A 16,563-nucleotide genomic window follows, 5' to 3' on the forward strand; every position below is an offset into this window, starting at 1 on the left:
TATAAAAGTCCAAGTTGAACAAATAATCTCAAGTGTCCATCTAATTCAAGAGAACAGGATGTTTTATGATGATGTACAACATGTTGCATTATTAGAAGTAGCACGATGTGATACCAGTCTTGATGAATTTCCAGGTGAGCCCATTAAAACAGTGTTTGTTTCATCTGATGAACACATAGTAAGAAACAAAAATTCAAGTGAATGCTTGAAAGATACTATACCACAAAATTTTTTGAAATCTGATCTGGATGAATTATATATTTCTCTTGAAATAGATAACTCTCTTGAAAAATTTCTATTAGACGACAATGTAAAATAGTGATAAATTTCTATTAGACGACAATGTAAAATTGTTTTACACTATTAGTATATATTTATTAAACTTAATATATATATATATATATATATATATATATATATATATATATATATATATATATATATATATATATATATATATATATATATATATATATATATAGGGGACGACTCAAGTGAGAACACTTGGTTATTATGAGAAATGAGAACAATGAATCACGACTATTAAATTTTGATTTTGTTGATTTTAATATATATATATATATATATATATATTATTTAAATTAATTATGTAAAGTGTATATAATTTGCATATGTATTTGTTTGTTGTTTCATTTCACACATCATTTTAGTTAGATTTGTTAACTCATTCAACACATGGTAAAAAAATAGTACATAAATTCACACTGGATGATGAAATTATTGTCCAACAGCGAATGATGCAATAACGAAGCTCATGGTTTCAAGGCATGCAGGCTTTTTGAGATTTTAAACCTACCCACTCAGTAAACCTGACTAATATTTTTGATAAATAATAACCCCTGACTAAATTTGATACACCTTGACATCTTCAAATGTGCGTCAGGTTATATATAAGCCTAAGTTTATTAGTATTATTACAAGTCTTGGTAAACGGCTTCACAGGATAATCTTCACTTAATTTCAAGGTTTTTAACCCAATAATCAAGTTGCTCAACAACACAAAGAACATATTGCGTGACCCGACAAACTCCAAAAATGCTCAACTATAAGCAATATCGAAAGATTAGCAAACAATAGTTATTTATGATAAGCAAGCTTAACAGTTGCAACCAAACCATAAACACATTATAGACTTTACATTAAAATAGTCATTCTAGATTTCAGTCTCCTCCACAGTTAAGTCAGCAAATGCGAACGTAAATTTTATAGCAATTCGACAGTTATTCACCATAGCTCACAAAAACGAGCAGACAATGAGACACACTAACAAACACAATATTTCAAAGGTCTTCTTTTATTAAAAATCGAGTGACTGAGAAAGAAAAATAAGAGTTTGTTTGATGAATATATAGATTATGTGTACCGTAGTTGTACGTTGATTAATAGTGGCACAATCACCACGAGCGTAGACGTCGTCACACCCTTCCACCCTCAGCCATTCATCAGTCACCAATGCGCGCCTGTTAATATGTCATACAAACAATTCAAATATAAAAATTGAAATACTTTCTTTGAGACTAACTTTTGAATACAAATTCGCGCAAAAACAAACCTGGCCAATCCCATGAGGTAGAGTTACAACTTCACCTCTTCCTCTTTCTTTCGATGAGATTTCGTTTTCACCAACTTTTCCGTATACAAATATTATTTTTATTTAGGTATTATTTACAAAAATATTTGGATGAATATTAAATTTTCGTATATAAAAATATTTAGATCAATAATAAATTGTTTGAATAAATTTTTCCCGTATATCAAGTTTTTACTAAAAAATATTTCGATCATAAATACCATTTTTCGTATATAAAAAAATCTATATCAATAATAGATTTTTTTTTGAAAGAAAGAAGTGAGAAAGTGATGAAAGAGAAAAAAAATAGAGAATAAAGAGAGACTTGTTAAGTTTGATAAAATATAAGAGTTGTATTACTTTAATAATAAAATTAAGAACTTTATGGTACAAAGACCAAAAAACCACAATTTTAATATGGTGGCAAAAAATCAAATAAGAGTATTTTGGACTTTTCGACAACCATTAATTTTCTTATATTATAGATTGATAAATTTTTTTTTTTGGAAGAAAGAAGTGAGAAAGTGATGAAAGAGAAAAAAAGTAGAGAATAGATAGAGATTTGATAAGTTTGATAAAATATAAGAGTTGTATTATTTTAATAATAAAATTAAGAACTTTATGGTACAAAGACCAAAAAACTATAATTTTAATGTGGTGGCAAAAAATAAAATAGGGGTATTTTGGACTTTTCCACAACCATTAATTTTCTTATATTATAGATTATAGATTGATATATTTTTTTTGGAAGAAAGAAGTGAGAAAGTGATGAAAGAGAAAAAAAATAGAGAATAGAGAGAGATTTGATAAGTTTGATAAAATATATGAGTTATATTATTTTAATAATAAAATTAATAACTATATGGTACAAAGACCAAAAAACTACAATTTTAATGTGGTGGCAAAAAATCAAATAGGGGTATTTTGGACTTTTCCACAACCATTAATTTTCTTATTTTATAGATTTGTTGTGTGTAATATGAATGTGATTGATGTATTTGGAATAAAGCTTGTGTATGTATACAGTGTTTGCATAGTAATTGTAACTGATTGTTAAGTACTATAATAATAACAATTACAATATAATATTATGACGAATTAACAAGCCCACTGTACCCAATTTTTTGATGTACAACTCACTAATTTATACAATAATTCCCTAATTCCTTAGGCCAATTCAGAGTTAAATTAGACGTTCTACGTTTGTTAATTCAAAATTAAATATGTGCAAGAAAAGTGGTCATAACAAGGTAACTTGTAAAGTTCCATCTCAAGCAAGTCAGGACCAGTCTACTAAAGCAACACAGGGTCAACCTCATCCAAGTCAATCACAAGCAACACAAGGTCAACCTCATCCTAGTTAACCTTGGTCAACTCAGGCAAGTAACGCAAATGGACCAAGACCTATTAAGACAAAAGGACCAAGTCCTACGCATGCTAGTGGATCAAGACATGCTAAGGCAAGTCCTATAAAAAAGTTAAGCATAAGGAGACCAGACATCAGGTTATATAACCAGATTAAGTGCAATAAGAAATTTCTAAGGTCCTACCACTATACTCAGTTCATCTAAAAAAAGAAGAAGACTAAATAGATGCCCTTAGGAACTCTATTTTGGTTTAGGGTTGCTATTTTGGTTTATGAATGTGGTAATGGTGTCTTTTGGAACTTTGTTAAGTTATATGTCTTTTGGAGTTTATGCTATGATATATTGGTACTTTATTGAGTTAGATGCCTTTTTGGTGTATAAATATACCTTATGGTACTTTGTCCTTTATGAGCTTGTTAATTAATAAATGAAGTTTATAGATATATGTTTACTAATTGTCATTTGCTGATATAAAATTATTTACTAATTTATTATTCACTGATACAATAAAGATGCATCCAATAAAAGAATGATGCATCCAGTTCAACCAAATTGATGTCAAATTGATGTTCAAATAAAATTAGAACCATATTTGCTCTGCCAAATTAATGTCAACTTGATGTCCCAAAAAATAGTATATCATAAACATGTATTAACAAATAAAGATTAAAACTTGAATTCCATTTCATTCATCTAAAATTTCATTACAAAATCAACTCACACACAACATGAACTTTAGTTCCATTTCATTCATCTAAAATTACATTAATAATTTGTACATAAAAAAACTTATAACTAAGAAACATATATTTTTCCACAAATTCTTTCACTTGATTGTGTTCTTTAGAGCCAGTTGAGGTCTTCTAACTCTTGCTTTTGATCATCAATTTTGCCTCTTTGATCTTCATTTTCTTTTGCTAACATTTCCAATATCCTTTTTTATTTCATGATAAATATGTCCTTATCATCTTTCACTTCATCGTAATACCTAGCAAAATAATCACATCCATTTTTAGTAGACCCTTGTCTGAATTTACGAAATTATTACACATAAATAGTTAAGTGTGGACATCAAAAATACTGTGCCAAATTTATATTGAAAGATTAAAAGAGAAATCATACCTTATAGTGTGGACATCCCCAAAATTGCTTCCCAAAATTTTCAAGTGTTGTTGCCTTTCTTAATACAACCAAATTTCCACAGAAACAGCTAGGACCCCATTGTTTCTTCGAAGAAGATGAATAAGCCCTGGATTCGGAAATGTTACTATCTTCTCCACCATTACCAGAATCTTTTGGAAATGGATACTAATTTGAATACATCATATTTTTACTTTGTTTTGGAAATGGAGATGCCCTAATTCGTACTATGAATCCTTAATCGTAAAGTTGAAGAAGAAAAATTTCAGTTGCATAAGGTGTATTTGATAGGGTTGTGGAAGAAGAAGGACGAACGAAAGGACCTTACTTCATAGGTTGAGAAAGAAGAACATTCAATTTGACTCAGAAGGATTTCAATGTGAGCTTCCAATATTAATAACGTGTGATCTTACGTGGTAGTCAAGTCCTACCGACCAAGACAAAACATTAAAAAAATTAACAGTATTTAAGAAAAATGATTCAGAAGAATAAATTTGAAACAATTAGTAAATTTAAGGGACCAAACTAGTCGTTTTTAAAATTAAGGGACCAATATGAATTTCGACCTAAAGATAAATGGTAAAAAGACTATTAAATTATTTTATAGAAATAATGTTTAACATTTCTTATGTTTTATTCAAAATACATTTATTTTATTTTAAATTATAATAAATTATAAATGAATATAAAAAAAACTTTTTGTTAAAATAATAAAAATATAAATGAAAAAAAGTAATAAGGTAAAACTATCGGCTCAAAAGCTAATTTAAATATAGACAATATCTCAATGCATCTCATGGATCTCTTACACCGCGCGAAAAATCCAATTTCGCTCCAAGCTTCCGTAGATGCACTTTCAGAAGCACTCTTATTTTGGAAAAAAAATGTGTTTCCTTCTGTATGTACATCTACAGAAGCCAATGACTTCAGTTGAGGAAGCCTTTCGTAGATGCATCTACGGAAGGTGGTGAAAATAGAGTGTTTCGTAGATGCACCTACGGAATAGTCAGCTAAATTTTCAAATCATGTTCATTTCACTCCAAAACTCAATTTTGGTTACAATAATATTTTAAAATACAAATGTAAAACTAAAGAAACATATTTTAAATACAATAGTAGGTAAATAAAAAAATACATCGTATAAATAATGTCGGTCATAATGTCGAATACATCATCAAAATAACATAAGTAACATACATACATCATCAAAGAAAATACAAACATAAAAATAGACCACAGGCATCACTACAGTATGTGCTCGACATCATCCTGATGCTCTCCATCACGGCCTCCGCCTCTGCGTCCACCACGGCCTCTCCTGGCTCTGCCTCTACCGACCAAGGCCCCACTAGTCATGGTACGATTTCTACAGTATAGAAATGCCTCAAGTGCCAGCCTAATCATAATATCCACCACATGCCTCTCCGTAGACTCCTAAGAGAATAAACCATCTGCAATGGCTCCCAGTCTCGTGTCAGCTATCTCATGACACCGAGGAGGGAGATCGTGAGTGTGGTCCAACTCAGCCTGATTCGCCTGTAGAATCTCCTCGTGGGCTAGTCTGGGCGGATCTCCAGGTGTAGCGGGAAGCATGTACGGGTGTGACACCCTGTAATACCAGGTGATGTACCCCTCGACGCAGCTCCAGTCGCTCTTTGCTCTCGTCGCCCGAGCCTCCTCAGGAACCATGTGATTCTCCCAGTCTGCAAAAACCTCATCTAACTGTCGACGGGTCATGGTGATAGGAGCGGAGACTATAGGGTCGCGAGGTATCGTCTGTGCGTAGCCAAACTGGCGCATGACGCGCTCCGGAAGATAACATACAAGGATGGCCGAGCTGGAGGCCAACCATCCAGAATACAGTGCTATCTCATCAAAGGGAACCGTCTCCTGGTGCTCAGCATAGCAGTCATAACGTACGTCCTCGACAGCATTGCGATCAAGTCCGCACCTGCGGGGGCTGAATCTACTAGCACGCGACATGAGCTCAGTGTAGGTCGGCATCTCTTCCCAGCCAATAATGTCTGGAAAGTGCTGTAGTATCCAAGCCTGAAAAAAAACATAGTTATTTTAATTTACTATCACAAATATATAATAGGTAGAAGGGGATAAGATTGTTACCACTAAAAGGGTACAACTGCCTGCCACCGTCCTTGCCTTCCATAGGCATCCCTCTCCCAGTCTGTAGTAATTGTACGCCAGTACAGCCGCTCCCCAGTTGTACTCATGGATACGTGCTATATCCGATAAATACATCAGGTAGACGATATTTGTGTACGACGAACTCGTGTCCACAAAGAGTTGAGTGCCTATCAAATATAGGAAGTAACATCTCAGCGCCCTCTCTCTGTGTATATCCGCCTCCACCTCGTCGCCAGCAACTTGATGTGCCGCAAGAAGCTCCGCGTCATACAACCTCTACAAGGTGTGAAACCTCACATGCACCCTGTGGGTCTTCTCCACCTCCTCAAGTGCATCATCTGGATCGCACCCCAGCTCAATAATCACATCTCTATCGCTTCCTCCTTCATCAGCCTACCATGACCAAGGAGGGTATCCCTGATAGATAGATGTAGGAGGCATGCCACATCATCTAGAGTGATGGTAATCTCGCCGTGAGGAAGATGAAATGTGGAAGTCTCTAGATGCCATCTTTCCGCAAATGTCATCAGCATCCCATTATGTATTGTCGTGTAGCCCACCTGACAGAGGTCCCTCGGGCCAGAAGCTGCTAGTACATCCTGGAACTGTGGCTCGTCAGGCCGCGCGAAACCCGCAATCTTTCGGCCGTGGTTGTAGAACCTCTGTGGATCCCTATCCTGAATTATTTTTAAAAATAAACATGAATATTAATAAGCAAATTCAGAAACTGAAGAAAAAAAGTAATTAACAAAGAAAATTTACCTCTCCATCCCATATACGCCTAGCTGCATGATCGTCATACTCTGTCAAAAGGGATGCGTCTATAGGAACACTAGTCTTTTCCTAACTTTGAGGTTAAGTTTTTAAAACGTCAAGTGCTCATTCCCTTTCAAGAACGGTCAATTCTTGAGCTAGACGTAGTGTTTTAAATTTGATTCATCTTTTTATTGAACATGTTTTATTGAATGAAATTCAGTGAATTTGTTGTCATAAAAAAAAATTACGACAATTTTATTTTTATTAATGTTACGTAAAAAAATTAAAAAGTCAAAAGTTTGTAAAAATTAACTTTTAGATCTTAGCAGCTGCCACTTATTCGTTACACTTTTCAGTTTCACTTAGTTAGCATAAGAAGCTGTACTTAAAATTTGAATGTGTAGCCACTAATTCATTGCACGAAGCTCGCGACAGATCTTACTCATCAGCCGCACGCACTCCATTCCATCACAGGAAGAAGGAGGTACCGTCATCTCTACTTTTTCTTTATTAGGATTTACTCATTTCTGATACTTTATTAGGGTTCCAATTTCAATCTGGTATTCAGATTTAGGGTTTTCAATTAAAGGTTTTGGTTTTGTTTTGTTTTGCTAAAGTTACGGTTCACTGTAACACACAACAGAGAAAGTGAAATCAAAGAATGGCGGGAACAGAGGAAGAAAGTGCAGTGAAGGAGCCTTTGGATCTCATAAGACTTAGTCTCGACGAACGTATCTATGTCAAACTTCGTTCTGATAGAGAGCTTCGTGGAAAACTTCATGTAATTTCTTCTTTTTTTTTAAATTTATTTTTATTTAACCTTTTACCCCCTTTTTTTTAGTGATTGATTTCAATTTTAATTTGCAGGCTTATGACCAGCATCTTAATATGATTCTTGGTGATGTTGAGGAAATTGTTACCACTGTCGAAATCGATGATGAGACTTACGAAGAAATTGTCAGGGTAAGTCATTATCACAACCAAACCTAAATTGTAAAACTGTTAATTGATAAGCATTATTGAGGGTAGTACCAATTTGCTAAAGTATGTTATTTTTTAAGGTTTTGATTGGGAGTTAGGAACTATGATGCACTCACTAGAGCACATACACAGGACACTATTCAACACTAACATGTTGACATGAGTAATAATTATTGAACATCACCACATATGTCTATTACCAGACACACCTTCGTTATAAAGTGTTTTTGTTACACTGAACATGATATTTTGACATTAGTAATGATTATTGAATGTAACATATGTCTACTATCGGGCACACTTTCAATCTGAATTGGTGATTCTACGTAGGTTAAGAGGGTGTAGGGAAGAGGAAAAGTAAGGGGAAGAGTGGATAATTTCCCATTTTGCATTGCACGGGGTATATTTTTCTTCATAATGATAAAACTAAAACCCCACAGATCGGGAAACTCAATAAATTAGGGGCGAGCTTTGGAAAATTCTCAACATATTGTTTCCCACATTTTAAGACTTTGACTGATAGTTAGAGGGAGAAGGGAGAAGTGGAAATGAGGATTGTCTCCAACCTTGCATGGATGTTTATTTTTTTTCATAAACTAAACAACTTTTCCAGTTTTACAAGCTCAAAAACTGAATCTAGGGAGGGGTTTGGAGGTTAGACTTTGAAAGTTTCTCCTAAATATTCCCATCAATTTATAATGCTCTCCGTAAAAATAAATAGTTATAAACTTTCACCTCAGCTTCAATCACGCTCGCTATCAAGTTAAATAATTCTCCTTTCTCTTCCTCTACCTCACTCCCCTCCTCCTAAAACCCTTCCCTTCCCAAACAAAGCCTAAGGAGAAACTTTGAGTAAAATCTGGTTGTGGAAACATCTTTTTGAAACATTTACACCCTATTGCAGTGCTTATTGATGAGCATAATAGTAAAAGCTAGACACCTGTAGCTATTTTGGATTAGATTATTGGGTTTTTCTTTCAACTTTTGGCCTTACTTTTTTATAACCATGGTATTCAACTAATTTGTGACCTCACCTGGCTATTTGCTTGACCAAGTTTCTATTGTTTTAATGAAAATTGTCTTTCCCTAAATAGCAATACGCTACAACCCAGATAAGAAGAAAATAACCTTTCAGTTTGTTCATATCTAGGGTATTTTCAATCTCCAATCTGCACCAACCATCAAAATGATCCTTTAAAGAAAAAGGAAAAGAGGCAACACTTGCTTCATTTATTTTGAAGATACTTTTCCCTGGATAATTTTCTTTCTTCTTCTGATTGCAGACTACAAAGCGGACAGTTCCTTTCCTTTTTGTCAGGGGAGATGGGGTGATATTGGTTTCACCACCACTGAGGACGGCATAAAATGCACTGATGTTGAACTATGTAATCATTTTGATGACAACTATCACAAAACTGTATATCTTCTTAACTAGTGATCTCATTATTTATGATTAGAATACTTTCAATTGGGCATGTTTTGCTAGTGTTTTCTGCAAAACATTCAATTTTTCTGTTCTCTTTTTATCATGGGAATGAGAATCATGGAATGCTCTTGAACAAGGGTTTTGGCAGCTTGAAGCTGTTGTCACAAATTAGTGGCTCCATGAGATTAAGCCAATGATTCTTGATTTAGTGTATGTTTTCTTTGGTTTTTCCTTTCACTTCTAAGTTCTAGTTACATTGAAGATCTTGAACTTGGGTGATAGGTAGGTGTCAAAATTTGGTTTAGCGTTTGCCCAACTTAACAAGGTTTTATGGAAATAGATTCTCTCATGTTGTTTTGATTCAGCCCTCTCTCCATCTTTCCATTCAATGGTGGATTATCACACTAACAACAAAATTATGTGTATGAAGGGTTTTGTAAGTCTTGATTAAATATCTCTTTAAGAACAAAGTTTGCACAACATATCTGAGGTTTGGGAGGATGCATATAATACATCTGAATTTCGAATGAAATTTTTTGCAGAATACCATCAATACCTTGTCATTCATACAAATCAAAGTTTATCTAGGACCATTCATAGAAATACTCTAGGACTTTGAGAGGTTGTAGTGCAAAAGATGGGAGAATTTTGAAAAATAGGAAGGATTAAGGGAAAAGAATAGAAAAGTCTTGGCTTGGAGGGTTTGTATTTTTTCATAGCATAAAAAATTCTCTAATTTGGAGAATTCAAAATTAGTATTGGAGGAGGGTTTTTGAAGATTTAAACAAATTGTTCAAATATAATTTGTGTTGATATAGTATTTTAAAATTAAAAATAAATTAATAATAAACATTATTTTATTATTTTAAATAAAATCTTTTTTTAAATATTAAAAATTTCTCCATATTTTAAATGAATAAAAAATTTCGAAGTCTTCATTTTCCATCCCCACACCAAACTCTCAAACATAACAAAGTGAAAACTCCACGGTGTATATTCCATACATAAGACTATATATATATATATGTAGGGGTGATCAAAACCAAACCAACCCAATAGAAAATCGCAAACCAAACCAAACCAAACCGAAACCGCAAAAAACCGCATTTGGTTCGGATTAGTTTGGGTCAATTTTTACAAAACCGCACGGTTCGGTTCGGTTTGCGGTTTGTATTTTGTAAACCGAACCAAACCGAATCAAACCGCACTATGTTACAACTTAAATTTTACTAACTCACATCCAACCCAAACTTAAACTTATTATACATTAGCATTATGATTACGAACAATTTTCTCATCCTTACAAATATAATTTCAGTCCCGATCTTCTAAAATCTCTAATAACATTATCGCACCTTCTTTGCCACATACATCTTCCCTCTTCTTCTATAATCTCTACTCTTTTATATTCTTTCTTTTTCACTTTCTCATTTTTATGTAAATGTTCCGTATTTCAGTTTCGTTTTTATCGCATATCTTCTTCTCTAATCTCTCAACACTTTTTTTCTTTTTCACTTTCACTAATTTTTCGTTTCTTCTATTTTTTTTCGTTATAATAATTTTTATATTGTTTTATGCTATTATTTTATGTTTAATATTCCACTTTTGTCTAATTTAATTTTTACATATTAAATGGAAAATTGTTGTCAAAATATGACGAGTTTTGTTGTTATTTGATAGTGTATGAATGTATAAATACAAAATTATGTTATCATCTATATGTGTATGTATGGCTCAATAAAATATTTGTAAAAAACCGAACCAACCGAACCGAACCAAACCGCATTAGTTTGGTTTGGTTTGGTTCGGATTTTTTTTAAAAGCCAACCAAACCAAACCGCACTATTTTTTCTCTTGCGGTTCGGATGATTTTTTTCTTCAAAACCGCCCAAACCGCACCGCGAGCACCCCTATATATATATGTGCCCCTATACTATATATATGGCCCCTATTTTTATTATTAAAATTTTGATTTATTAAAAAGTCTATTACAATTTTATTTTTCATTATTGTGATTGGACATTACCAGTTTAGCACCTACCCATCATAACTGGGGTTGTTGTGTTGTGTTGTGTCTGAACGTGCTACCAAACAAACATTAAAAACTCCACAGTACATGCTAAATTTAAATTTGTTATAGTTTACTTGGAATGGGAAAATCAAATGAGGTGTGCTACTCTTACACCTTTTTCATACACTTATACTAGTACACCGTATGAAACAGCAAGGGAAATTTGTTTTTGCACATAAACCAAAAAATTTAAATTATTAAAAAAATAGAATTGGTAGGTATTGTGTACAATTATACGGTGTAGTGTTAAAATTTGGTGTAAGAATATCTTTTCCCAAATCAAATTCGTGTCATTTTTATTATTTTACTCTTTTATCTCTTTCACCCTTATCATCAAGCCAACATTATCTGTCAGAAACTGTCATAAAAGCAGTATTCTTGTGTTGTGGTTTTTAGTTCTGTGGGCGGCCGTCCCTTTCCCTTCACCAAAAGACAATATTTGCTATGTTTATTTTGGAGTGGTTTGGGTGACTTATAATTTTGGTGACTTTGTCTATATCTCTAGAGATGGAAGCGAATCCAAAAATTGTACTTAAATCCACAATCCAAACTAAATTAAACTGAAAAAAAGAAACTGTTTTTATGATTTGATTCAAAAATTTAACCAATCAGATAAAAATCAATGAGGTTTGATCGGCTTTTGATGACTTTTGATTTTAATTTTTAGAAAGTGTCAAATTGATGAAGTGAATTGATGTTCTCTCTGTTTTAAAATGAGTGTCTTTTAAGGAAGGAAAATTATTTCAAAATGAATGTCATATTTACTTTTTTATGCAGAAATTATTGCTATTTTTCTAATTTACCCTTTAATTATCATTTTGTACACTACTTTGAAGACATTAATAAGGTTAGGGTGTGTTTGGATTGGCGGTTGACAAAATTGGTTCTAGTAGAATTGAGTTAGGTAGAATTGATTTTATCAAAATTGAGTTTAGCATAATTGATTTATGTTTGGATACATTTATTTAGGGGTGGCAAAACAAGCTCAGCCCGTTGGGCATGTCTGTTTTGCCCGCACTTTTATGAGGGGTAGGCTTAAGTTTTAGGCTCTCACCCTCTAGTGTGACCACCCGCCCCGTGCACGGGAATTAACATAAATTCTGTATTTTTAGAATTGAGTTAGGGTGTGTTGGCGGTTGACAGAATTGGTTCTAGTAGAATTGAGTTAGGTAGAATTGATTTTATCAGAATTGAATTTAGCATAATTGATTTATGTTTGGATACATTTATGTAGGGGTGACAAAACGGACTCAGCCCGTTGGGCATGTCCGTTTTGCCCGCACTTTTATGCGGGGTGGGCCTAAGTTTTAGGCCCTCACCCTCTAGTGTGACCGTCCCGTCCCGTCTCGTTTTTTATGTGGGCTTTTGCGGGCACGGGAATTAACATAAATTTTGTATTTTTAAGCTTAAAACGTGCAGTGCCCGCGGGCTTCGCCCGCCCTGCCTTCACTTTTTTACGGGGCGGTCCAAGGTTTTAGACCTGCACCCTTAAATTTGACCGCCCGCCCCGTTTTCTTGCGGGATTTTGCGGAGTGGGCCTATACGGGGTGGGCACGTCCGTTTGCCACCCCTACATTTATGTAAAAGTGTGTTGAACAATAAATTTCAGTGTAAAAATCATCCAGAATCAATTCTGGATGCAAAAGTTACAAATTCTACCTTCAAGTAGAATCAATTCTAGAGACAAAATCAATTTTACTTTTGCCTAACCAAACATCTTAAAACCACTCAGAATCAATTATCATCTCTAGAATTGCTTTTGGCCCTTCCAAAAGTCAAATCAAACAAACTCTTAATTTAGTAAAAGTGCAATATTATTTTATGACACTATTATTATATTTTTTAATTTATGTGCAAAAAGCTTAAACGACACTATTTTAAAACAGAAAGAGGATGATACTATCATTTGAGTGAAATAAAATAACAATTTGTTATCAATAAATGGTTTGGACAATTCTCTAAATTTTAGATGAATTGCAGTGAGTTGATCAAATAATTTTTTAGTTTTATTAATATTCACAGATTCACTAATTTTTAGATGAGTTGGATGGTGAGTTGATCAAATTACTCAATATTTTTATATTTTTCAAAACAATTAGATAACACATTTTACCTATTTTTAAAATCATAAAATAATAAATAAAAACATCAACTAATAATAACGATCATAAAATACTAATAACAAACAAAAGTTGCACGATATAAAATTGTATTAGAATCGAAATAATAAAATAATAAAATATTTAGAATAAGTTAAAATCATAATTTATTAAAATAGTAAATATTCAAGAGACTAAAATTACAACAATTAAATTAATATTCATTAAAATTATTAAAATTATAATACAAAGTATTTAATTAACGGGTCAATGGATTTTTAGGATTTGGGTCGAGTTTTATTTGAAATTCAATTTTTTAATGAGTTTTATTATTCTTAAATCTATATCTACTCAATTATCGGACTCAACCCGATTTATAAGATTTTTTTGGATGAATTTAACTTAATTTTGTGAGTTGATCCAACTCATGTACATCTTTAATAATTATCTTTATTACGTGTTTCATGTTCTCTTGATTTAGATTTCAATATTTTTAATATTTTTTATTTTTCAAAAAATTTGTTTTAATCTTATTAAAAAATAGTTTTTTTAATGTGTGTTTAAGGTGTGACATATTGATTTTGGTGTATGCCAACCTTGTGTTGTTATTGTTTTGTTTTATTCGCTACTTATTTGTATCTATTTAATACGTACTAGGGATGTCAATGAGGCGGGGGATACATTCTCATCACAATTTCCGCCCTCAAATCTATTCTCCATCCTCGCTTCGGATCTCCGCTACAGGGGGATTTTGTCCCCCATCCCCGTCCCTGCGGATCCCCGCGGTCCCCACCGATCCCCAAGGTTTATACGGAGATCTATAAACATTATTTTTTATTTTTTATTTTAAAACAAATTAATAGTAAAAGCTTTAAAAACTAACCACAAGTAATTTAGAAATAATTCCATTACGATAAATATATTGTTTTAACAATATTTAATCTATAATATTGAGTGTCATGACCACCAAAATTCTAAACTAAAAAATTTGAAATAATCATTTAGATCTCACTCTTTTAATAACAATACATTTATATTTTAAATTTGTGTATAAGATTAATTATATGAAATGACAAATAAACTTAAATAATAATTTAAAATTATATATAAATTAAGGATATTATGCTATTTTAGGCGGGGCGGGGATATTTACGTCACTCCCGTCTCGGAAGTACCTTTGGAGAGACTTTGTTCCTCATCCCTGTCCCCACGAGGGAAAATTCCCCGTCTTTGGAGCCCCAAACAGAAAATCCCCACGGGGATCCCCGCTAATGGAGGCAAGTTGACATCCCTAAGACTATGTACAATGGTTTAGTTATTCAACACCCTACTTTTTCACTTTTTATGTTTCACTTCATCTTCTCTCTTTCACCTCATCATTCAACACACATTCAAATTTTACTCACTACAACGGTTTTGTTTAATAAAATTCAACATCCTACGCCACTACTTTTATTTCTTATTCTTATATTCTTTTATATATTTGTTTTTATGATTATATATTTCTACATCTCAATTATCAATTGAAACTAAATTAAAATAATTAAGATTTAAATATTTTATTTTAATTTTTTTCTAATTTAGTAATTTATTTAATTTTTTTCTTCCAATTTTATATTTTTAATTTTTTTTCTTGCAAGTAATAAATAAGAGATGTAAAAATAGTTATTATTAAAACAGATAAAATTACAAAACAAACTAAAAATATAATACAATATACTAAACACACACCACACTTAAAATGAAACACACATAATTTAATTAGTACAATAGACTCAGCTTACAAACAATTTATTTAATCATGAAACATTCCGAACTTTGTCCATATGTGTTTGACTAGATATGCTTGCAATTCGTGATGTACATTTGAATCACGCATCACAGATCAAGCACGCACATGATTCGCAAATGCAGGTAGCACCTAGGTCGAGAATGACTCTGGTGTACTAGATTCACTTGCCTCAGATTGATCATAATCTTAAAAGGATTATTGTTGGGATCCATTTCACTACAAAGATGTCTAGAGCTACAAACAAGAATTTTTTGAAGGCTAAATAGAAAAAATTGAGAGAAAAAAGTGAATTTTTTGTGTGTGTCCAAATCAAATGAAACAAGTCTCTATTTATAGACAAAAAAAAGAGATGAATTTTGATGAAAATAAAAATAAATAAAAAATTGATTTACTACAAAATAATTTACATTAAATCATTATTATGAAATAAAAATCTAAACATACACAACAACCAATAATATTTGAAAATTTCTTTAGCCACCTCCCTATGGGGGTCACCCCCAGCGAAAATCCCAAAATACCCCTGCTTCGGAAATGAACTTCCGAAGCGCTTTTTTTTTTTAAAAAATTTCCATAATTCGGAAGTGCATCTCCGAAAACACCTCATGGGGGGTGTCTTCGGAGATGAACTTCCGAAAAGCATATTCAAACAGAAAAACCAGTAAGCAGCGGCAATAGAGTTAGCCAGAAGAGAAGGCAGAGTTGAGGAACATCTCATCTTCATGCTCAATATGTAGATTCTTGGATTCCATTAGAAAATCAATTTCTTCGCTTTTAAAATCAATATGTAGATTCTTGGATTTCATCGCCGCGAACACTATCCATCTTCTGGATTATAAACATAGAACTTTGACTTTCCCAGCGCACCCCTTTGTTTGATTTTTTTGTAATGACGTCCCCTGATGATAATGATAAACTATAGCTTACATTGATTGGCTCCTTTGTCTCGCGGAAACTCAAGTTGACAAGACTTTGAACAGCTTCATGTCTCTTACTTTGTTCCATTTTCAGGCTACAACACGCAAGAAAACCAAGAATAAGCTTAACCAACCCCCTTAAGTTGAGAATATTATTTGGATCAACATGCTCGAGTTCAACATCATCATTCACAACAGATGATTCTTCTTTGGATAGTGACTCAGAGATATTTCTAGCACCAACTTTTCTGTAAATATCAGATAGTTTACTCTTGAACAAT

At 32.8% G+C, this 16,563-nt stretch overlaps 3 protein-coding genes across 4 annotated transcripts; 1 reads left to right on the forward strand and 2 right to left on the reverse strand.

Annotated features, from left to right (window-relative positions):
- Positions 1 to 5,532: 5,532 nt before the first annotated feature.
- On the reverse strand, positions 5,533 to 6,326 carry LOC131605426 (uncharacterized). Its single transcript, XM_058877783.1, has 2 exons — positions 6,240 to 6,326; positions 5,533 to 6,147 (listed from the first exon to the last, which is right to left on the reverse strand). The coding sequence occupies exons 1-2, from the start codon at positions 6,324 to 6,326 to the stop codon at positions 5,533 to 5,535; spliced, it is 702 nt and encodes a 233-aa protein (XP_058733766.1).
- A 276-nt stretch (positions 6,327 to 6,602) lies between these two features.
- Positions 6,603 to 7,490, reverse strand: LOC131605429 (protein MAIN-LIKE 1-like). The gene is made up of 3 exons (XM_058877784.1): positions 7,485 to 7,490; positions 7,003 to 7,083; positions 6,603 to 6,917 (listed from the first exon to the last, which is right to left on the reverse strand). The coding sequence occupies exons 1-3, from the start codon at positions 7,488 to 7,490 to the stop codon at positions 6,603 to 6,605; spliced, it is 402 nt and encodes a 133-aa protein (XP_058733767.1).
- On the forward strand, positions 7,323 to 9,597 carry LOC131602466 (sm-like protein LSM3A). 2 transcript variants are annotated; one of them, XM_058874587.1, is made up of 4 exons: positions 7,323 to 7,480; positions 7,614 to 7,777; positions 7,864 to 7,959; positions 9,261 to 9,597. In XM_058874587.1, the coding sequence occupies exons 2-4, from the start codon at positions 7,658 to 7,660 to the stop codon at positions 9,339 to 9,341; spliced, it is 297 nt and encodes a 98-aa protein (XP_058730570.1). In that variant the 5' UTR covers positions 7,323 to 7,480; positions 7,614 to 7,657; the 3' UTR covers positions 9,342 to 9,597. The 2 variants fall into 2 exon arrangements, with proteins under 2 accessions (XP_058730570.1, XP_058730572.1); XM_058874589.1 differs by having other exon boundaries at positions 7,326 to 7,480; positions 7,640 to 7,777.
- The last annotated feature ends 6,966 nt before the right edge of the window (positions 9,598 to 16,563 follow it).

The sequence above is a fragment of the Vicia villosa genome, linkage group LG5, assembly GCF_029867415.1.
Source record: "Vicia villosa cultivar HV-30 ecotype Madison, WI linkage group LG5, Vvil1.0, whole genome shotgun sequence".
Classification (NCBI taxonomy): Eukaryota; Viridiplantae; Streptophyta; class Magnoliopsida; order Fabales; family Fabaceae; genus Vicia; species Vicia villosa.

What these genes read in the sequence shown, in the direction of transcription:
- LOC131605426 (XM_058877783.1), bottom strand. Translation starts at nt 6,326, where the DNA reads ATGAGTACAACTGGGGAGCGGCTGTACTGGCGTACAATTACTACAGAC. An exon ending in GAAGGCAAGGACGGTGGCAG is followed by an intron (nt 6,148 to 6,239) that starts GCAGTTGTACCC and finishes GTTTTTTTTCAG; the next exon opens with GCTTGGATACTACAGCACTT.
- LOC131605429 (XM_058877784.1), bottom strand. An exon ending in GGCGTATATGGGATGGAGAG is followed by an intron (nt 6,918 to 7,002) that starts GTAAATTTTCTT and finishes AAAATAATTCAG; the next exon opens with GATAGGGATCCACAGAGGTT.
- LOC131602466 (XM_058874587.1), top strand. Translation starts at nt 7,658, where the DNA reads ATGGCGGGAACAGAGGAAGAAAGTGCAGTGAAGGAGCCTTTGGATCTC. An exon ending in AGCTTCGTGGAAAACTTCAT is followed by an intron (nt 7,778 to 7,863) that starts GTAATTTCTTCT and finishes TTTAATTTGCAG; the next exon opens with GCTTATGACCAGCATCTTAA. An exon ending in CTTACGAAGAAATTGTCAGG is followed by an intron (nt 7,960 to 9,260) that starts GTAAGTCATTAT and finishes TTCTGATTGCAG; the next exon opens with ACTACAAAGCGGACAGTTCC.